General features: G+C 36.9%; 1 protein-coding gene across 1 annotated transcript in view; it reads right to left on the minus strand.

Annotated features, from left to right (window-relative positions):
* The window catches only part of WDR49 (WD repeat domain 49), a 135,130-nt gene that overhangs the window by 69,438 nt on the left and 48,123 nt on the right, over positions 1 to 17,569 (minus strand). The window contains 1 exon segment of the mRNA XM_067737142.1: positions 3,018 to 3,251. Within this exon segment, the coding sequence (XP_067593243.1) occupies positions 3,018 to 3,251 (234 nt within the window).

Raw genomic sequence — 17,569 nt, forward strand, 5'->3', positions numbered from 1 at the left:
CAGGAACTTCAATGGCAGAGAAGAGAAGGGGCAGAAAAAAACTCTTCCTCACCTCAAGGGACCAGAGACAAAGCCCAATTCAGGGGCCCCTCCGCCTTTCTAACTCTTCCCAACATCTGCTTTCATATGACACATGGGTAAAATAAAGAGTAAGAAATATCAAGATGTTAATAAGAAAAAGAGGTGTCCTAAAGCACCACCCTTCAACCTGAGAGGTATGGGGGAGCCGGGGAGACTTGCCAGGGCTGGCCACCTGGGAGGAAGGAGGACGACTTCCAAGAGGCAGGACACAGTAAGGCAATGCTGCAGAGATACCTGTTGTTACCATTATTACGTCTATGCTCACACCACCCCCGCCCTGCCACACACACACTTTTGAAAGTCAATAAACTGAAGCTTAGACACGATAAATAGTCTGCCCAACATTTGAACTCACATTTCTCTAACTCAGCAGTTCTCAAAACTTTTGATCTCGGAATCCCTTTATACTACTAAAAATTATTGAAGAATCCAAATAGCTTCTATTTATGTGGGCAATAGAGACAGAGACAGAGGTAGAGATAAAGACAGAGACAGACAGAGAAACATATATATTTACCAAAGTAGAAATTTAAACTGAGAAATTGTTAAAACACAGGAATACAAAAGCACATATTCCTTTAGCCATCAGAGCAACGATGTCCTCACTCATCATAGAGCCTCTAGAAAGCTCCCTTGTACACTCATGAAACAAGAGAGGAAAAAGTAAACAGCAAGTTAATATTATAATGAAAAGAGCTCTGATCTTGAAGATCCTTTGAAAGGATCTGACTTCCCCAGGGATCTGAGATCACGCTGTGAGAACTGCTGTTCTAACCTCAAGTCTATATTTTTCCAAGACTAGACCTTGGTACATTGAGTGAATGACCTTCACAGTCTGGCTCTAAGCTCCCTTCACTGCCTCAAGTCCCACAGTTTTTGCTAAGTCTCCCCAAACTAGCCATACCAGAATAAACCCTCTCCCTGAAAAAAAATGTAGAGTCTGTGCCCAAGCTTCTTTGCAGGTGGCCATGTTGTACCTTCTGTCTGGAACTACCTCCTTCTCTCCTCTTAGGGGTTCCCACTCTAGATTTTAGGGCTCTGCTGAATGTCACCCACCCCAGCCCCAGCCAGATTTGATCACTTTCCAAGGATAGCACTTTGCTTTTGCCCCATTCATTTCACTCTACTCCACTGTTTCCTTGTGAGCTGGTCATGTGTCTACTTCCTCTTCTTTCACCCCACCATCCTATAATGAGCACCTACCCAGCAATGAGCTCTTGGAAGACGCCCAGAACCTGAGTCTCCCTGAACTACGGGGGCAAAGAAACTATGTGGCACGTGAATCTTTGATCCCTCATTCTTGGCACCTGAAACTTATTCAAAACTGTTTTATTTGCTTTGTCTAATTATTCTGAAATGATAAATTATCACTGGCTGATGGGACTGTGGGTGATATTATTTTCTTTGCACTTGACTGCAACATATTTTTACAATTATAAATGTTATACAACATTAAAGTGTTTCTCTATAACTTAGCTGCTAATAGTCAGGAAACACTTATGTATGACACACAGCTCTATGTGCTTTATATACATATTAATGCATTTAATTATTTATACTTTTAACAGCAGAAATAAGTAGAGGCATGAATATCCAACTCATTTGTACAGATTCTTTCTATATGATATTCCAAATGTGCATAGTCTATTGTTGCCTATAACTTGCATATCTTTGTGTTATCTTGGCTTTATCTTCATGTTCCAAATGGAAGATTCCAGACCTTCTTTGTGCCCCATTTCCTGAATTCCTCATGGAAGATTGCTCATTTTATGGTCAGGCAATAGCAGATCGTAACATCAACACACAAACCTAGCACTTTAACTTTGCAGATCTCAATTAGCAGAATGTTCTCCTGGAAACAAATACATCTCTCAGTGGCCACCAGGGAGTCGCATTAACTGGTTGTGTTCATAAAGTTCAGTAAAACATTTACGAGGGAATGTTCTCCCTGAAGATGGAATTCAAAATGGATCGTTTTGTAAAGGATTTTTATCTCCTAGAATAACCGGAAAACAGAGTGTTTGAAGTAGTGACATGACACACTACTCAATACTAACAAAGGGCTCTCCTCCCCTTGCACCCAATCTGAACTACTCATTTCTGTGCAGATGCAGAAGCTTCGGCAGCAAGGAAAGATAGAACGGGCTAGAGTTACTGTTTAATTGGCCACAAGCTGGATACTGGCTGTCTGCTTGGCTCCAGCTGTGCTGTGACTATCAGGCCTGAGGTGATCACGGTCGCAGACTAAGCTCCATGGGTGCCCGCTCGCTCTGTGATATCCACAGGCTGGCCCTCCCTTTCCTCTAAGAAGGCCTGTGGTCCTTGCGGCATCTCCACTCCGGAGGAGCCCGCTTCCTCATTGACATGCAGGGAGCGCTCCCATAAGCAAAAGCTGCAAAGCATCATTACCGTGGTCGGGAGACAAACAACACTCGCACTGCATACCAAGTGGCACCACATTTAACTGAATCATTTTATTATGAATACATTCCGGGCTGCCACTGTGAGCCACTTGCCTAAACTATGCCGGCAAAATGGATCTTTGCTAATTACATTTCATGCATATTTCAGATCTTTCCATGGGGATGCAGGAGGATGGTGTTCATAAAAGGGAATTTTACAGCCAGGTTCACTTGCGTTTGGCATCAAAACCCAAACTAGCGGGTAACAAAGATAAGTTCAATTACATTCCACGTTGTGTTTGTTTTAGCTGGAATGTTTCCTCCTAGTAACTCTATCAGTGCTGCTGTGGTCACTGGTTGAAAATGAAATCACTCTTCAAATCCACCTGAATACACATTATTGCAGAAATGCAACAGTTATTAAATCATTTCTTTTCCACATTTCCTTTTCTATATTTGTCCTTAGATTGAATTAAGGAAATAAGCCTCTGGATGTGGGGACATGTCAGGAGAGTGACAGAAAAACATCATTACCTGCTTCAAGACTGAATTGTAAAGCACACAAGTGACTGTTTTCTTGTGGCTTTTCACCCTCTTGCCGGAATCACTTTTCACTGCCAGCAATGCTAGCTGGTTATTAAATGAGATGAAAAGCCGTCCGTGGGCTTCATCAAAGTGGAAGAGACATCTGAAGTCCTGACTTTTGGAGAAAGAACAAGCTATCCTCTGGATGGACAGCTGGTGCCGAATATCCCAGAGTCTCAAAACCTGCATGAAACGTAACAAAGTCACAGGAGTATGTCAAGAATAATTCTAATTTTTTAGCCAGATTTTCTCTAGCTCACCCTCGATCCCAGGCAGGCTCTGCATAGTGCTGTAATTGTTCACACTTCTCTCATAGCACATATTTTTTGTATTTCCCTTCTCTGTTTCAGTATCTCCTCAACTGTAATCTCTTCTAGGGAAGGGACTGTGTTTTGTCTCAGTCCCCAGAAAAGTGCGTGCATTTAGTAGGTGCTTACGATAGGCAGAGTAATCATCTTCAAAGATGCCCACGTCCTAATCCCTGGAAAATGTGAATATGCTATCTTACATGCCAAAAGAGATTTTGCAGATGCCATAAATTAAGCCCTTTGAGATGGAGAGATTATCCTGGTTGATTTGGGCAAGTCCAATGTAATCACAAGGGAGATCAGAGTGATGGGATGTGAGATGGACTCTACCTAATGTTCCTGGCTTCAAGAAAGGAGAAAGGGGGGGCCATGAACCAGGAGAGCTGGAGAAGGCAAGGAAACGATTCTCCCCCCAGAACCTCCAGAAAAGAAGACAGCCCTTGGAGTACCTTGATTTTAGCCTAGTGAGACCCAGGCTGGAATTCTAACCTACAAAACATTAAAGGTGTGTTGTTTCAAACCACTGAGTTTGTGGTTATCTGTCACAGTAGCAATAGAAAACGAATACAACCTCTTTCGATAGATAGATAGATAGGTAGACAGATAATATATGTATATATTTTTTGATGAAATAAAAGACTTGTTATTAAATGAAATCAAGTTTAGATAAAACACAGATAATTAAGACACAAAAAATGACATGCAGATGGAACAAGATAAACACTGAAGGAAATGGGAAGAGCAGCTTTGCAGATGCAAGTGTTGCCACTGTCAGTCATGGTGCAGAATTAACACAGGGCAGTGAGGGAGAGTCAGAGTGAAGACAGCGAAAATCCTCTCCAATAGGGGCCAGCGGGCCAGCTCTAGGGCCAAACTTTTGGGGTTCTGATTTTGGCTCTATCCCTTACTGCAGGGTGACGTCTAGTAAGTTTCTTTGTCTCTCTGAGTTTTTGATGTGGTACCTACCTAATCTGATGCTATGAAGAGTGAATGAGAGCCCATGTCAAGCATTTAGCATGATGACCAGTATGTGGTCAGTGTTCAGTAAATTTTTTTTTTTCATTATTAAGTGTATTTTATTCTTTTTACTGTATAAACATTAGAACCTAAGAGCAAAAAAGTTTCTTTCAAATAAACTAGTGCATCTTATCCAGTATGAGAATTATTTTAAATTATCTATAAAAGATGACCTCTGTTTACACGAGTGTTTATTACTCCATAGGGCAGGCTACCCAGTAGTTTTTAACCTATTTTAAATCATATACTCCTTTGGGGGAAAAAAAATCATTTGAAAACGATGGTCCATCCCCTCCTCCTAAATGCATATACCCATACATGCACACAATTTTCCACATAATTTCTTTGGATACATAGACACACACATCTCCCATACAGATCCTGATATCCCATGGGATAGGAATTCCTAGAGTAGTCATTATGATTAGCCAAAGATGTCCTCTTCTACCTTTTGATTCTATCCTACTCTCTTTTCCTACATAAGCCTCTTCGTATACCTCTTTATCCAGGGTAAATGGCCCCAGTTCTTTCAACATCATAACATCATTTTTAGATCCCCCTCCACCATGGCAGCCTCTTGATTCTCTCACTTTGTCTTTTTTTTTCCATTTTCTCTCCAGGGGAGGATGGTCATCCAGGTTTTGTTTACCTTTTTAAAAATATAATAAGATATGTCCATGGTGTAAAATGCAATAGCACCGAAGGGATTTTTCTTCAACCCATCCCTCTCGGCCTCAAGTCCCACTCCTCAGAGACAGCCTCCTTTAACTTCTTTTGAGTTATGGTTTTCCCCGTAACACCAAATAATAGCTGTGTGTGTGTGTGCGCGCGCACGCACATGAACACAGCATATATTAATCATACATTGAATGACATTCTCCTCTGAAAGTAATGCAGTTACTTACACTCATTTTCTCCCTTTCTCTTCCATTGCCCCAATCTAAACATTGTCTTTTTTTAGTCCTATTGTTACTATGCTTTAAAATAATACACTTACACATTAATTACTGCACTATCGATATAAGACAGTATCTCTCTGCTCACTAATATGTAAAATGAATACCTTAGGGTCCTCAAGGACCTCTTTAAGCAAAGTGCTCAGAATTGAGCCAATATTTCAGGTGTGTTCTAACCACTGTTACAGGCACTGTGACTTCTTTAAAGCAGCCTACTTTTACGTGAGCTGATTAAGCCACTCCAACATGCATTGCCCTTACCTTGGGGTCCTGACTGAGCAAAACTCTAAATCTTATTCCCATGAACAAATAATCAAGCCAGACATCTACCATCCTACCTTCAAAAATCTGATGTTGTAAGCTAAAACAAGGATTTTTCTAGTTTCAAAGTGTAAAGATATAATTTTGAATCCTAATTCTATTATATTGATAATTCCTCCCTGATGTGTCCACACATCCCATGGAATACAGTAGATGGTCAATAGATATTTTCTTAATTTGTTGAAGGTTGTGGTTCATTTAACAACTATGTTTTTATCCCACTCACTGTTAAAAATATTAGCTAGGATAAGTCCAAAAATATAACACTTCCATAAAAAAGCTTGCCTCACTTCTACATGGTTATTTACCCAATTGCAGATCTCATCTAATTCACATTGAAATTTTATGAGACTTTTTCAAACATCTTGCAGAAATGAGTATGCTTGATGTATAGGGTAACCTCTCCATTTACTAACACTTATAACAAACTTAAACTGACCTAGTCAAATTCTACCAGGTAAGCAGCATTACCAATCCCTCTAATCCCAAGAATATATTTATAAAGTAAATTGGGTTTTCTTGGCAAGAATTTTTTATTAAACAACTTATTCTAGTTCTTAAACCTTACTATTTTTATTTAAAACATTCTGGCCACTCTCCAGAAAATGTTTATCCTCAAAAATATAAACTCTATAAGAACTAAGACTTGCAAATATATTTCAAAGTGTTCTAAATATAAATAGGATTGATAAGCTATTATTTTGAATGTTAAAACCACATAGATTAGATGCATCTAAGATTAGATGCATCTAGATCATTCTCAAACACTCATATAACTTACAATAGTCATATCATCATTGTTCAAAATCCTGTCTTGTTTGGTATGGACTCCTTCCTAAAATACTGAAATTAACTTCATTTCAGAAAAATACTCTGGGGCATGGTTGAGTATAGATTAACAATAACTCAACAGTATTAATGGACTATAATTTCCCCAGAATCATTTTCTGCATGTTGTTCAAATCATTTATGTCAACTTTAATATTTCATTGACATTTAGTCACATAAATTAAATGAAAAATTAAAAATAGATGAGTGATAACCTCTACTCTATGACAGGTGAGTTCTTGCTATTAGCAATTAAAATTAGAGGTGCGTTTTTTAAGCAAAATGTGTATATTCATTAATTTTTCTTAAAATTAGTTTTTACTTTTCTTCTTTCCCTTCTTCCCTTGAAGAACCCTTGACTCTCGTAATTAGTGATCCTACTAAGTCCCCTTCCATCTTTAATTCTCTAATTTTTCTTTCTGCTGAGAACCAAAGCCAACAACATTTATATACTGTCATTAATGTATAAAACAGTGTTTCAGCATTCTCCCAGAAATCATATCATGGTAGGTGACCTCCCATATGGTTTTCAATTTTTTCTACACTTCACATTCTATACCAGTGGTTCTTAATCTTGACATTAGAAATACCTATGCTGTTTAGAAATTGCTTATGTTTGAGACTTTTCTCAAACCTATTAAATCAGACTCTCTGAGGATGGGGCTCAGGTATTAGTTTTTTGGTTTTTTTTTTTTTAATTTCCCAAGTATCTTCATTGTATTGTACTTTAACTTCTCAATTTGGTTTTAAGATCAATGCTAATCTCCTTGAAAAAGACATCTTTCTCTCAGCTTAATCAGTAATACCATGTGGCTTGGCTTTAAACCAGATAACTGTACTCCCCTATTCAGTCTATATCTTTTTAATCAAGAAAAAATCTCACATTAATTTTATTTTATTAATCAAGTCCTTTTGCAAAATATCACTTAAATATCTAGTTAATATTTGAGAGTCCTTGATTTTCCTTTTTTTGTATTCAAATTGACTTCTGAAATAGAATTAGGTCATATTTCAGAAAGGAGTATATTTAATATCATTTTCCATTCCGATATCCTAGAGAAGTTTTCTTTATTCTTAGTAGGAAAAATAAAGAAATTGGTAAACACCCAGGCTTAAAAATTATAATTGAGGAACTGATTATTTTTTAATTTCTATTTTCCATATATTTTTATCTAAACTGTACTTTCGATTTTCATCATGATACCTGAGAACTTGTGATGCTTGTCCAAACTCAGACTTACTAAGCCTAGTCCTTGAAATGCTGTATATAGGGGCTCTTTACTTCATCTCCATGTTTATAGTATTAGGAGGAGTAAGCATCCAAGTTTGTGATTTTATATCAAGGCAAAATTTAGCTTTTCACATAATGATGAGGACTTATTTTTCTACTTAATCTTTATCTTGTTTCAACTGTTACCCAGTTAATAATGCAGGATTATAAAAGCAAATCCTGTGCTATTCATATACACTAGCACTAGAAACCAGTGGATTGGGACTCCAGACTCCAGTCATCTCGATCCTAGTTTTAATATTCCTCAGGTCTGTCAGCTTAGGTATATTATATTACTTCTCCATTTTCTCACCTTTATACGGAAGGGGACGCCACCAGCTCTAAAATTCTGTTAATTTTGTCTAGAATGTACTGAAATTGCTCAATCCATTATCTATAGATTCCAAAATAACAACAACTGAAGCAATTTCAAGAAGGTGTATTGTGAAGATTGGGCTAAAGAAATGTAGTCTAATTTTACAAAAAAGTTCTTCCTGCCCCCTGCCAGAGATGGACAGAATCACTTCACATAGGCATAATAAAACTATAATAAATAAATAATAAATAAATTAACAAAACTTTTCTTTTATCCTATAAATATTAGAATTATAAATGGGTAACTTCATGGATGGGTGGGTACAAAAATATATGTATGGATGGATACAGAATCTGTTTTCAGTGCACTTTTTAAAACCAAATCAGCATTATGTACATATTGGCAACATGTCCAAATTTAATTCAAAGTAGTTAGGGGGAGAAAAGATTCATAATTTCCAATAATGATATAAAAGTGAGGGAAAAGTAGAAGACAGACTTAGAGAACTGCATCAAAATGAGATTTGTTTGGCTGCATCAAATATTTGCTACTAACTCCTACCACCCTGTAGGGCATAGATATAAAATGACAATAAGAAAAAGAGAGAAAGAGTATATATCGCTAAGGGGATTTTGAAGACAGCAGTGCAGCAGCCCAGCTCTCTGGGATAATCCACAAAAATGGATAGCCTACTTGCAGATAATAGGATAACAGGAACTGAGGGCATTGGCTTTCCTGAATATACCTTTATGTATTAACAAGTCTATTTATTTAGAATTTAAGCCTTTGGATAATCCACAAAGGCATAATCAGTGAATGCTTAAAGGCAATTTTGTTTGACATAGCACACATATTCTACTGAATAGCTCAGCTAATGTTTTTATCTTGAAGTAATATAACAGATCTTCCTTTAAGAAAGATTTTTGCTATTTTTGTCCTCAGGATTGAGGTCCACCTTAAAATATTAGTGGAAGGTTAAAATCTTCTCTTGTGCTATTCATTGTTAAATTGTTACCATAGCCATTATCATCTTTTTTTCATTCTTTTCAACAAAAATGAAAGAAGACATACAGCTCTAGGACACGGATTTCTATTGTGTGTGTGTTTGTGTATTCTATCATTGACCTTGAAAAAGTCAAAATGTTTCTTAATGCTATGAATTGTTCTGCAAAAATCTCATTAATTTCCCAGTTGAAGTTCAGCAATAAATTTAACTAATATCAACATTTTATTTAATTGGCTTTCTTTTCAGAACAAAAGTCCTTTGGGGAATTTTTAAATTTCAGTTAAATTGATTTTTTTGCTATTATCATTGCTCACAAACACTGAAAAACATAACAGAATTTTTCGCAGTCTTTAAACAAAAGTTTTCTAACTGCCTTTCAAAGATCACTGTTCCTCTTTTACTTCACAAAGTAAACCTAAACACTTTAAATTTTTTTCTTTCTTTTTTTAACTCAATATTTATACTAACAACTGCTTTGAAGAAAGTAAGCGAAAACCAGCTAGAACAAGGGAATCTTGGTTCAATTATCATTCCAGACTAGGTTTCTGTGGGGGGCCTTCCTGCTTCAAAGAAAAACAACTCTGAATAAAACATAATTTCTGCTGCCTTGCTGGACCTTCAGGGATTGGAGACAATCTCCACAGGTCCAAAAGAAGAAGGAGGAAAAAAAGAAGCAAACTTCACAAGGAGACAGTGAACAGTAGGCATAAATGAGTAGACTATAACCAGGAGAGCGGGCAGACAGCAGAAGCAAGAAGAACTACAATCCTGTAGCCTGTGGAACAAAAACCATATTCACAGAAAGACAGACAAAATGAAAAGGCAGAGGACTATGTACCAGATGAAGGAAAAAGATAAAACCTCAGAAAAACAACCAAATGAAGTGAACATAGGGAACCTTCCAAAAAAGAATTCAGAATAATGATAGTAAAGATGATCGAAGACCTCAGAAAGATCGAGAAGATGCAAGAAATGTTTAACAAAGACCTAGAAGAATTAAAGAACAAACACCTAAAAGAATTAACAAACAGAGATGAACAATACCATAATTGAAATGAAAAATACACTAGAAGGAATCAAAAGCAGAATAACTGAGGCAGAAGAATGGGTAAGTAACACGGAAGACATAATGATGGAATTCACTGCCACGAACAGAATACAGAAAAAGAATGAAAAGAAAAGAAGACAGCCTAAAAGACCTCTGGGACAACATTAAATGCACCAACATTAGCATTATAGGGGTTCCAGAAGGAGAAGAGAGAGAGAAAGGACCTGAGAAAATATTTGAAGAGTTTATAGTCAAAACTTCCCTAACATAGGAAATGAAATAGCCACCCAAGTCCAGGAAGCACAGAGAGTCCCAGGCAGGATAAACCCAAGGAGAAACACATTGAGACACATAGTAATCAAATTGACAAAAATTAAAGGCAAAGAAAAATTATTAAAAGCAACAAGGGAAAAATAACAAATAACATAAAAGGGAACTCCCATAAGGTTAACAGCTGATATCTCAGCAGAAACTCTACAAGCCAGAAGCGAGTGGCATGATATATTTAAAGTGATGAAACGGAAGAACCTACAACCAAGGATACTCTACCCAGCAAGGATCTCATTCACATTCAACGGAGAAATCAAAAGCTTTACCAACAAGCAAAAGCTAAGAGAATTCAGCACCACCAAACCAGCTGTACAAAAAAATGCTAAGGGAACTTCTCTAAGTGGGAAATACAAGAGAAGAAAAGGACCTACAAAAAGAAACCTAGGGCTTCCCTGGTGGCACAGTGGTTGAGAATCTGCCTGCCGATGCAGGGGACACAGGTTCGTGCCCTGGTCTGGGAAGATCCCACATGCCGCAGAGCAGCAAGGCCTGTGAGCCATGGCCGCTGAGCGTACACGTCTGGAGCCTGTGCTCCGCAACGGGAGAGGCCACAACAGTGAGAGACCCACGTACCACCAAAAAAAAAAAAAAAGAAAAAAGAAACCTAAAACAATTAAGAAAATGGTAATAGGAACATACATATCAATAATTACCTTAAATGTGAATGGATTAAATGCTCCAACCAAAAGACAGAGGCTCACTGAATGGATACAAAAAGATGACCTATATATATACTGTCTACAAGAGACCCACTTCAGACCGAGGGACACATACAGACTGAAAATTAGGGGATAGAAAAAGATATTCCATAAAAATGGAAATCAAAAGAAAGCTGGAGCAGCAATACTCATATCCGATAAAATAGACTTCAAAATAAAGAATGTTATAAGAGACAAGGAAGGACACAACATAATGATCAAGGGATCAGTCCAAGAAGAACATATAACAATTATAAATATATATGCATCCAACATAGGAGCACCTCAATACGTAAGGCAAATACTAAGAGCTATAGAAGAGGAAATCGACAGTAACACAATAATAGTGGGGGAATTTAACACCTCACTTACACCAATGGACAGATCATTCAGACAGAAAATTAATAAGGAAACACAAGCTTTAAGTGACACAGTAGACCTGATAGATTTAATTGATATTTATAGGACATTCCATCTGAAAACAGCAGATTATACTTTCTTCTCAGGTGCACACGGAACATTCTCCAGGATAGATCACATCTTGGGTCACAAATCCAGCCTCAGTAAATTTAAGAAATTGAAATCACATCAAGCATCTGTTCTGACCACAACGCTATGAGATTAGAAATCAATTACAGGGAAAAAAAAAACCATAAAAAGCACAAATACATGGAGGCTAAACAATACGTTACTAAATAACCAAGAGATCACTGAAGAAATCAAAGAGGAAATCAGAAAATACCTAGAGACAAATGACAATGAAAACACGATGATCCAAAACCTATGGGATGCAGCAAAAGCAGTTCTAATAGGGAAGTTTATAGCAATACAAGCCTACCTGAAGAAACAAGAAAAATCTCACATAAACAATCTAACCTTACACCTGAAGGAACTAGAGAAAGAAGAACAAATAAAACCCAAAGTTAGTAGAAAGAAAGAATCATAAAGATCAGAGCAGAAATAAATGAAATAGAAACAAAGAAAACAATAGTAAAGATCAATAAAACTAAAAGCTGGTTCTTTGAAAGGATAAACAAATTGATAAGCCTTTAGCCAGACTCATCGAGAAAAAGAGGGAGAGGACTCAAATCAATAACATTAGAAACGAAAAAGAAGTTACAATGGACACCGCAGAAATACAAAGCAACCTAAGAGACTACTACAAGCAACCCTATGTCAATAAAATGGACAACCTGGAAGAAATGGACAAATTCTTAGAAAGGTATAACCTTCCAAGACTAAACCAGGAAGAAATAGAAAATATGAACAGACCAATCACAAGTAATGAAATTGAAACTGTGATTAAAAATCTTCCAACAAACAAAAGTCCAGGACCAGATGGCTTCACAGGTGAATTCTATCAAACATTTAGAGAAGAGCTAACACCCATCCTTCTCAAACTCTTCCAAAAAACTGCAGAGAAAGAAACACTCCCCAACTCATTCTATGAGGCCATCATCACCCTGATACCAAAACCAGACAAAGATACTACAAAAAAAGAAAATTACAGACCAATATCACTGATGAATATAGATGCAAAAATCCTCAACAAAATACTAGCAAACAGAATCCAACAACACATTAAAAGGATCATACACCATGATCAAGTGGGATTTATCCCAGGGATGCAAGGATTATTCAATATACGCAAATCAATCCATGTGATACACCGTATTAACAAATTGAAGAATAAAAACCATATGATCATCTCAATAGATGCAGAAAAATATTTTGACAAAATTCGACACCCATTTAGGATAAAAAACTCTCCAGAAAGTGGGCATACAGGGAACCTACCTCAACATAATAAAGGCCATATAGGACAAACCCATAGCAAACATCATTCTCAATGGTGAAAATCTGAAAGCATTTCCACTAAGATCAGGAACAAGACAAGGATGTCCACTCTCGCCACTATTATCCAACATAGTTTTGGAAGTTCTAGCCACGATAGAGGAGAAAAAGAAATAAAAGGAATACAAATTGGAAAAGAAGTAAAACTGTCACTGTTTGCAGATGACATGATGTTATACATAGATAATCCTAAAAATGCCACCAGAAAATGACTAGAGCTAATCAATGAATTCGATAAAGTTGCAGGATACAAAATTAATGCACAGAAATCTCTTGCATTCCTATACACTAACAATGGAAGATTATAAAGAGAAATTAAGGAAACACTCCCATTCACCGTTGCAACAAAAAGAATAAAATACCTGGGAATAAACCTACCTTAGGAGGTAAAAGACGTGTAATCAGAAAATTATAAGACACTACTGAAAGAAATCAAAGATGACACAAACACATGGAGAGATATACAATGTTCTTGGATTGGAAGAATCAATATTGTGAAATATGACACTACTACCCAAACCAATCCACAGTTTCAATGTAATCTCTATGAAATTACCAATGGCATTTGTTACAGAACTAGAACAAAAAAGTCTTACAATTTGTATGGAACAACAAAAGACCCCAAATAGCCAAAGCAGTCTTGAGGGACAAAAAAACAGACCTGAAGGAATCAGACTCCCTGACTTCAGACGATACTACAAAGCTACAGTAATCAAGACAATATGGTACGGGCACAAAAACAGAAATATAGATCAATGGAACAGGATAGAAAGCCCAGAGATAAACCCACGCACATATGGTCACCTTATGTTTGATAAAGGAGACAAGAATATACAATGAAGAAAAGACAGCCTCTTCAATAAATGCTGCTGGGAAAACTGGACAGCTACATGTAAAAGAAAATAATTAGAACGCTCCCTAACACCATCCACAAAAATAAACTCAAAATGGATTAAAGACCTAAATGTAAGGTCAGACACTATAAAACTCTTAGAGGAAAACATCAGCAGAACACTCTATGACATAAATCACAGCAATATCCTTTTTCACCCACCTCCTAGAGAAATGGAAATAAAAACAAAAATAAACAAATGGGACCTAATGAAACTTAAAAGCTTTTGCACAGCAAAGGAAACTATAAACAAGACGAAAAGACAGCCCTCGGAATGGGAGAAGATATTTGCAAATGAATCAACAGACAAAGGATTAATCTCCAAAATATACAAACAGCTCATGCAGCTCAATATTAAAAAAAACAAAGAACCCAATCCAAAAATGGGCAGAAGACCTAAATAGACATTTCTCCAAAGAAGACATACAGATGGCCAAGAGGCACATGAAAAGCTGTTCAACATCAGTAATTATTAGAGAAATGCAGATCAAAACTACAATGAGGTATCACCTCACACCAGTTAGAATGGGCATCATCAGAAAATCTACAAAGAATAAATGCTGGAGAGGGTGTGGTGAAAAGGGAAACCTCTTGCATTGTTGGTCGGAATGTAAATTGATACAGCCACTATGGAGGACAGTCTGGAGGTTCCTTAAAAAACTAAAATTAGAATTACCATATGACCCAGCAATCCCACTACTGGGCATATACCCAGAAAAAACTATAATTCAAAAAGACACATGCACCCCAATGTTCACTGCAGCACTATTTACATTAGCTAGGTCATGGAAGCAACCTAAATGTCCATGGACAGACGAATGGATAAAGAAGATGTGGTACATATATACAATGGAATATTACTCACCCATAAAAAGCAATGAAATTGGGTCATTTGTAGAGACATGGATGGACTTAGAGACTTTAGTACAGAGTGAAGTAAGTCAGAAAGAGAAAAACAAATATTGTATATTAACGCATATATGTGGAATCTAGAAAAATGGTACAGATGAACCAGTTTGCAAGGCAGAAATAGAGACACAGATGTAGAGAACAAACATATGGACACCAAGGGGGCAAAGCGGCGTGGGGAGTAGTGGTGGGATGAATTGGGAGATTGGGATTGACATATATACACTAATATGTATAAAACAGATAACTAATAAGACCGAACCTGCTGTATAAAAATAAAAAAGTAAAAACTATAACCAGGAGCCTAAGCCTTGGACCAGCAGTGAGTCGGAGGCACTGAGGCAAGACTGTTCAATTAAAAGGACAACAGGGGCTTCCCTGGTGGCGCAGTGGTTGAGAATCTGCCTGCCAATGCAGGGGACACGGGTTCAAGCCCTGGTCTGGGAAGATCCCACATGCCGTGGAGCAACTAGGCCCGTGAGCCACAACTACTGAGCCTGTGCGTCTGGAGCCTGTGCTCTGCAACAGGAGAGGCCGCGACAGTGAAAGGCCCGCGCACCGTGATGAAGAGTGGCCTCCGCTCACCGCAACTAGAGAAAGCCCTCGCACAGAAACAAAGACCCAACACTGCCAAAAATAAATAAATAAATAAATTTAAAAGGATAACAAATAAGGAAAATGCAGTAGCCTCAGGACAGTAGCTTTACTCATTTTCATTCTGCAGAAGCAAACACAAATCTTCTCTGGAGGAAAGCATTTTCAATTTCATTCCTCAGAATGCCTATAGTTTAGCAATAGCAAAAAATGAGGTAACAATAAAAGATACCAAACATAGAAAGGAAACAATAAGGAACAATTCACCATGACGAAGAATCATCAGAATAGTAAATATCTAATTTGGATCCCCAAGGACTCCAGGTATTAGAATTATTTGATAAGAAAATGCAGTAATTGATATGAAATTAAAGAGCTAAAAGTCAAAATCCCCTAAATGAGCAAACAACAAAAGAGCATACAAAATTACCAGGCAGTTAAAAAACGTTTTAGGAAAAAATTGTTACATTTTAAAACTAAATGTATAGGTTATATAGAAAGTGGGCACATCCCATTATAAACATTCCCATAAAAGTCAAGAATATGATAAGATGCCACCTGAAATGTGCAGGAGAAACCTCAATAAGGAATGGGACATTTTTGTACAACTTTTCTGAAAGGCATTTAAAAAAATGAATAAATGGATAAATACAGGGTGTACTTTCTCAATATTTTAAAGACGTCACCTATCAAATTCAATGTAAATCCAATCCAAAAATTAATATGGTTTTTCATGAAACATGAATACTGATCCTAACATTTACTTAGAAGGATAAGATGCCAGAGGATTGTTAAAATTAAAAACAAAAAAACCCCACAGAAGTAGGAATTTCTCTACCAGATTATCAAAACATACAATAAAGCTATGCTGGTTAAAGCAGTGGTGTACTTACGCAGGAAAAGGCAAATAGACTAATGGAAAGAATAAAGCATCCAGAAACAAATTCATGTATACCTGGAAATTCAAATGATAACAATGGAACTTCAAACCAGTGAGGGAGAAAAATTTTTCAAAAGAAATTATTCAAAAAAACCTTGGATGTCCATTTGTAGAAAAAAAAACATTTTACACAAAAATAAACTGCCAAGTTAAATGCAAAAAATAAAATTCGACAACAGAATAAGTATTAGCAGAAACTAAAGGAGAACACCTCTATAAATATGAATTGTGGAACATGTTCCAGAGCTAGATACAAAACCAGGGCCACAAAGAAAATCATTTCTTAGACTCAACTTCATAAAAATTTAAAACTTTTGAATGATAAAAATCACATAAACAGGGCTTCCCTGGTGGCGCAGTGGTTGAGAGTCCGCCTGCCGATTCAGGGGATACAGGTTCGTGCCCCGGTCCAGGAGGATCCCACATGCCACGGAGCGGCTATGCCCGTGAGCCATGCCCACTGAGCCTGCACGTCTGGAGCCTGTGCTCCGCAACGGGAGAGGCCACAACAGTGAGAGGCCCGCATATCGCAAAAAAAAAAAAAAAAAAAAAAAAATCACATAAACAAAGTTAAAAGATGTATGCTTGAAAGAGACAAGATATTTGCATCATATATAATAAAGGATATTCAATATATTTTTCAAACTACTACTATTGATAGTATTCCCGAGTCCAGTTGATAGGATAAAGGGCTTGATCAGATAATGCACAAAAAACAAGAAATATAAATGGCTAATAAATAATTGAAGAAATTCATCCTAATTTTTTGTCCATTAGATTCACAAAAGAATGAACACATTAGTGGTATCTATCATTGACAAGAATGTGGGGAAAGAAACACCTTTACACACCTCTGACGTGTATACCAACTGGAACAATATTCCTGCATCTAAACCATCCTTTAAGAATTGAATCCCTGTTGACCCAATAGCATCACTTCTAGAAATGTATCTCAAAGAACATATCACAAGAAATTAGTTATGTGGTCTTAAAGATGTGTGTGTGCATGTGTGTGTAAATGTGTGTGTGTATGTGTGACAGTTGGTTAGAGATAATATCTATTATAATCAACAGGTGATTGAATAATTAAATTATGACCATCCATACTATGAATTACTATGTAGCAGGTAAAAATTCAGGTCTATGTATACTCACATTGAAAGATCTCCAGGAGATATTGTTTAGGGAAAAGCAAGTTGCAAGAAAGTATGTCT

Source organism: Pseudorca crassidens, chromosome 5 (assembly GCF_039906515.1).
Source record: "Pseudorca crassidens isolate mPseCra1 chromosome 5, mPseCra1.hap1, whole genome shotgun sequence".
In the NCBI taxonomy this organism is placed as follows: Eukaryota; Metazoa; Chordata; class Mammalia; order Artiodactyla; family Delphinidae; genus Pseudorca; species Pseudorca crassidens.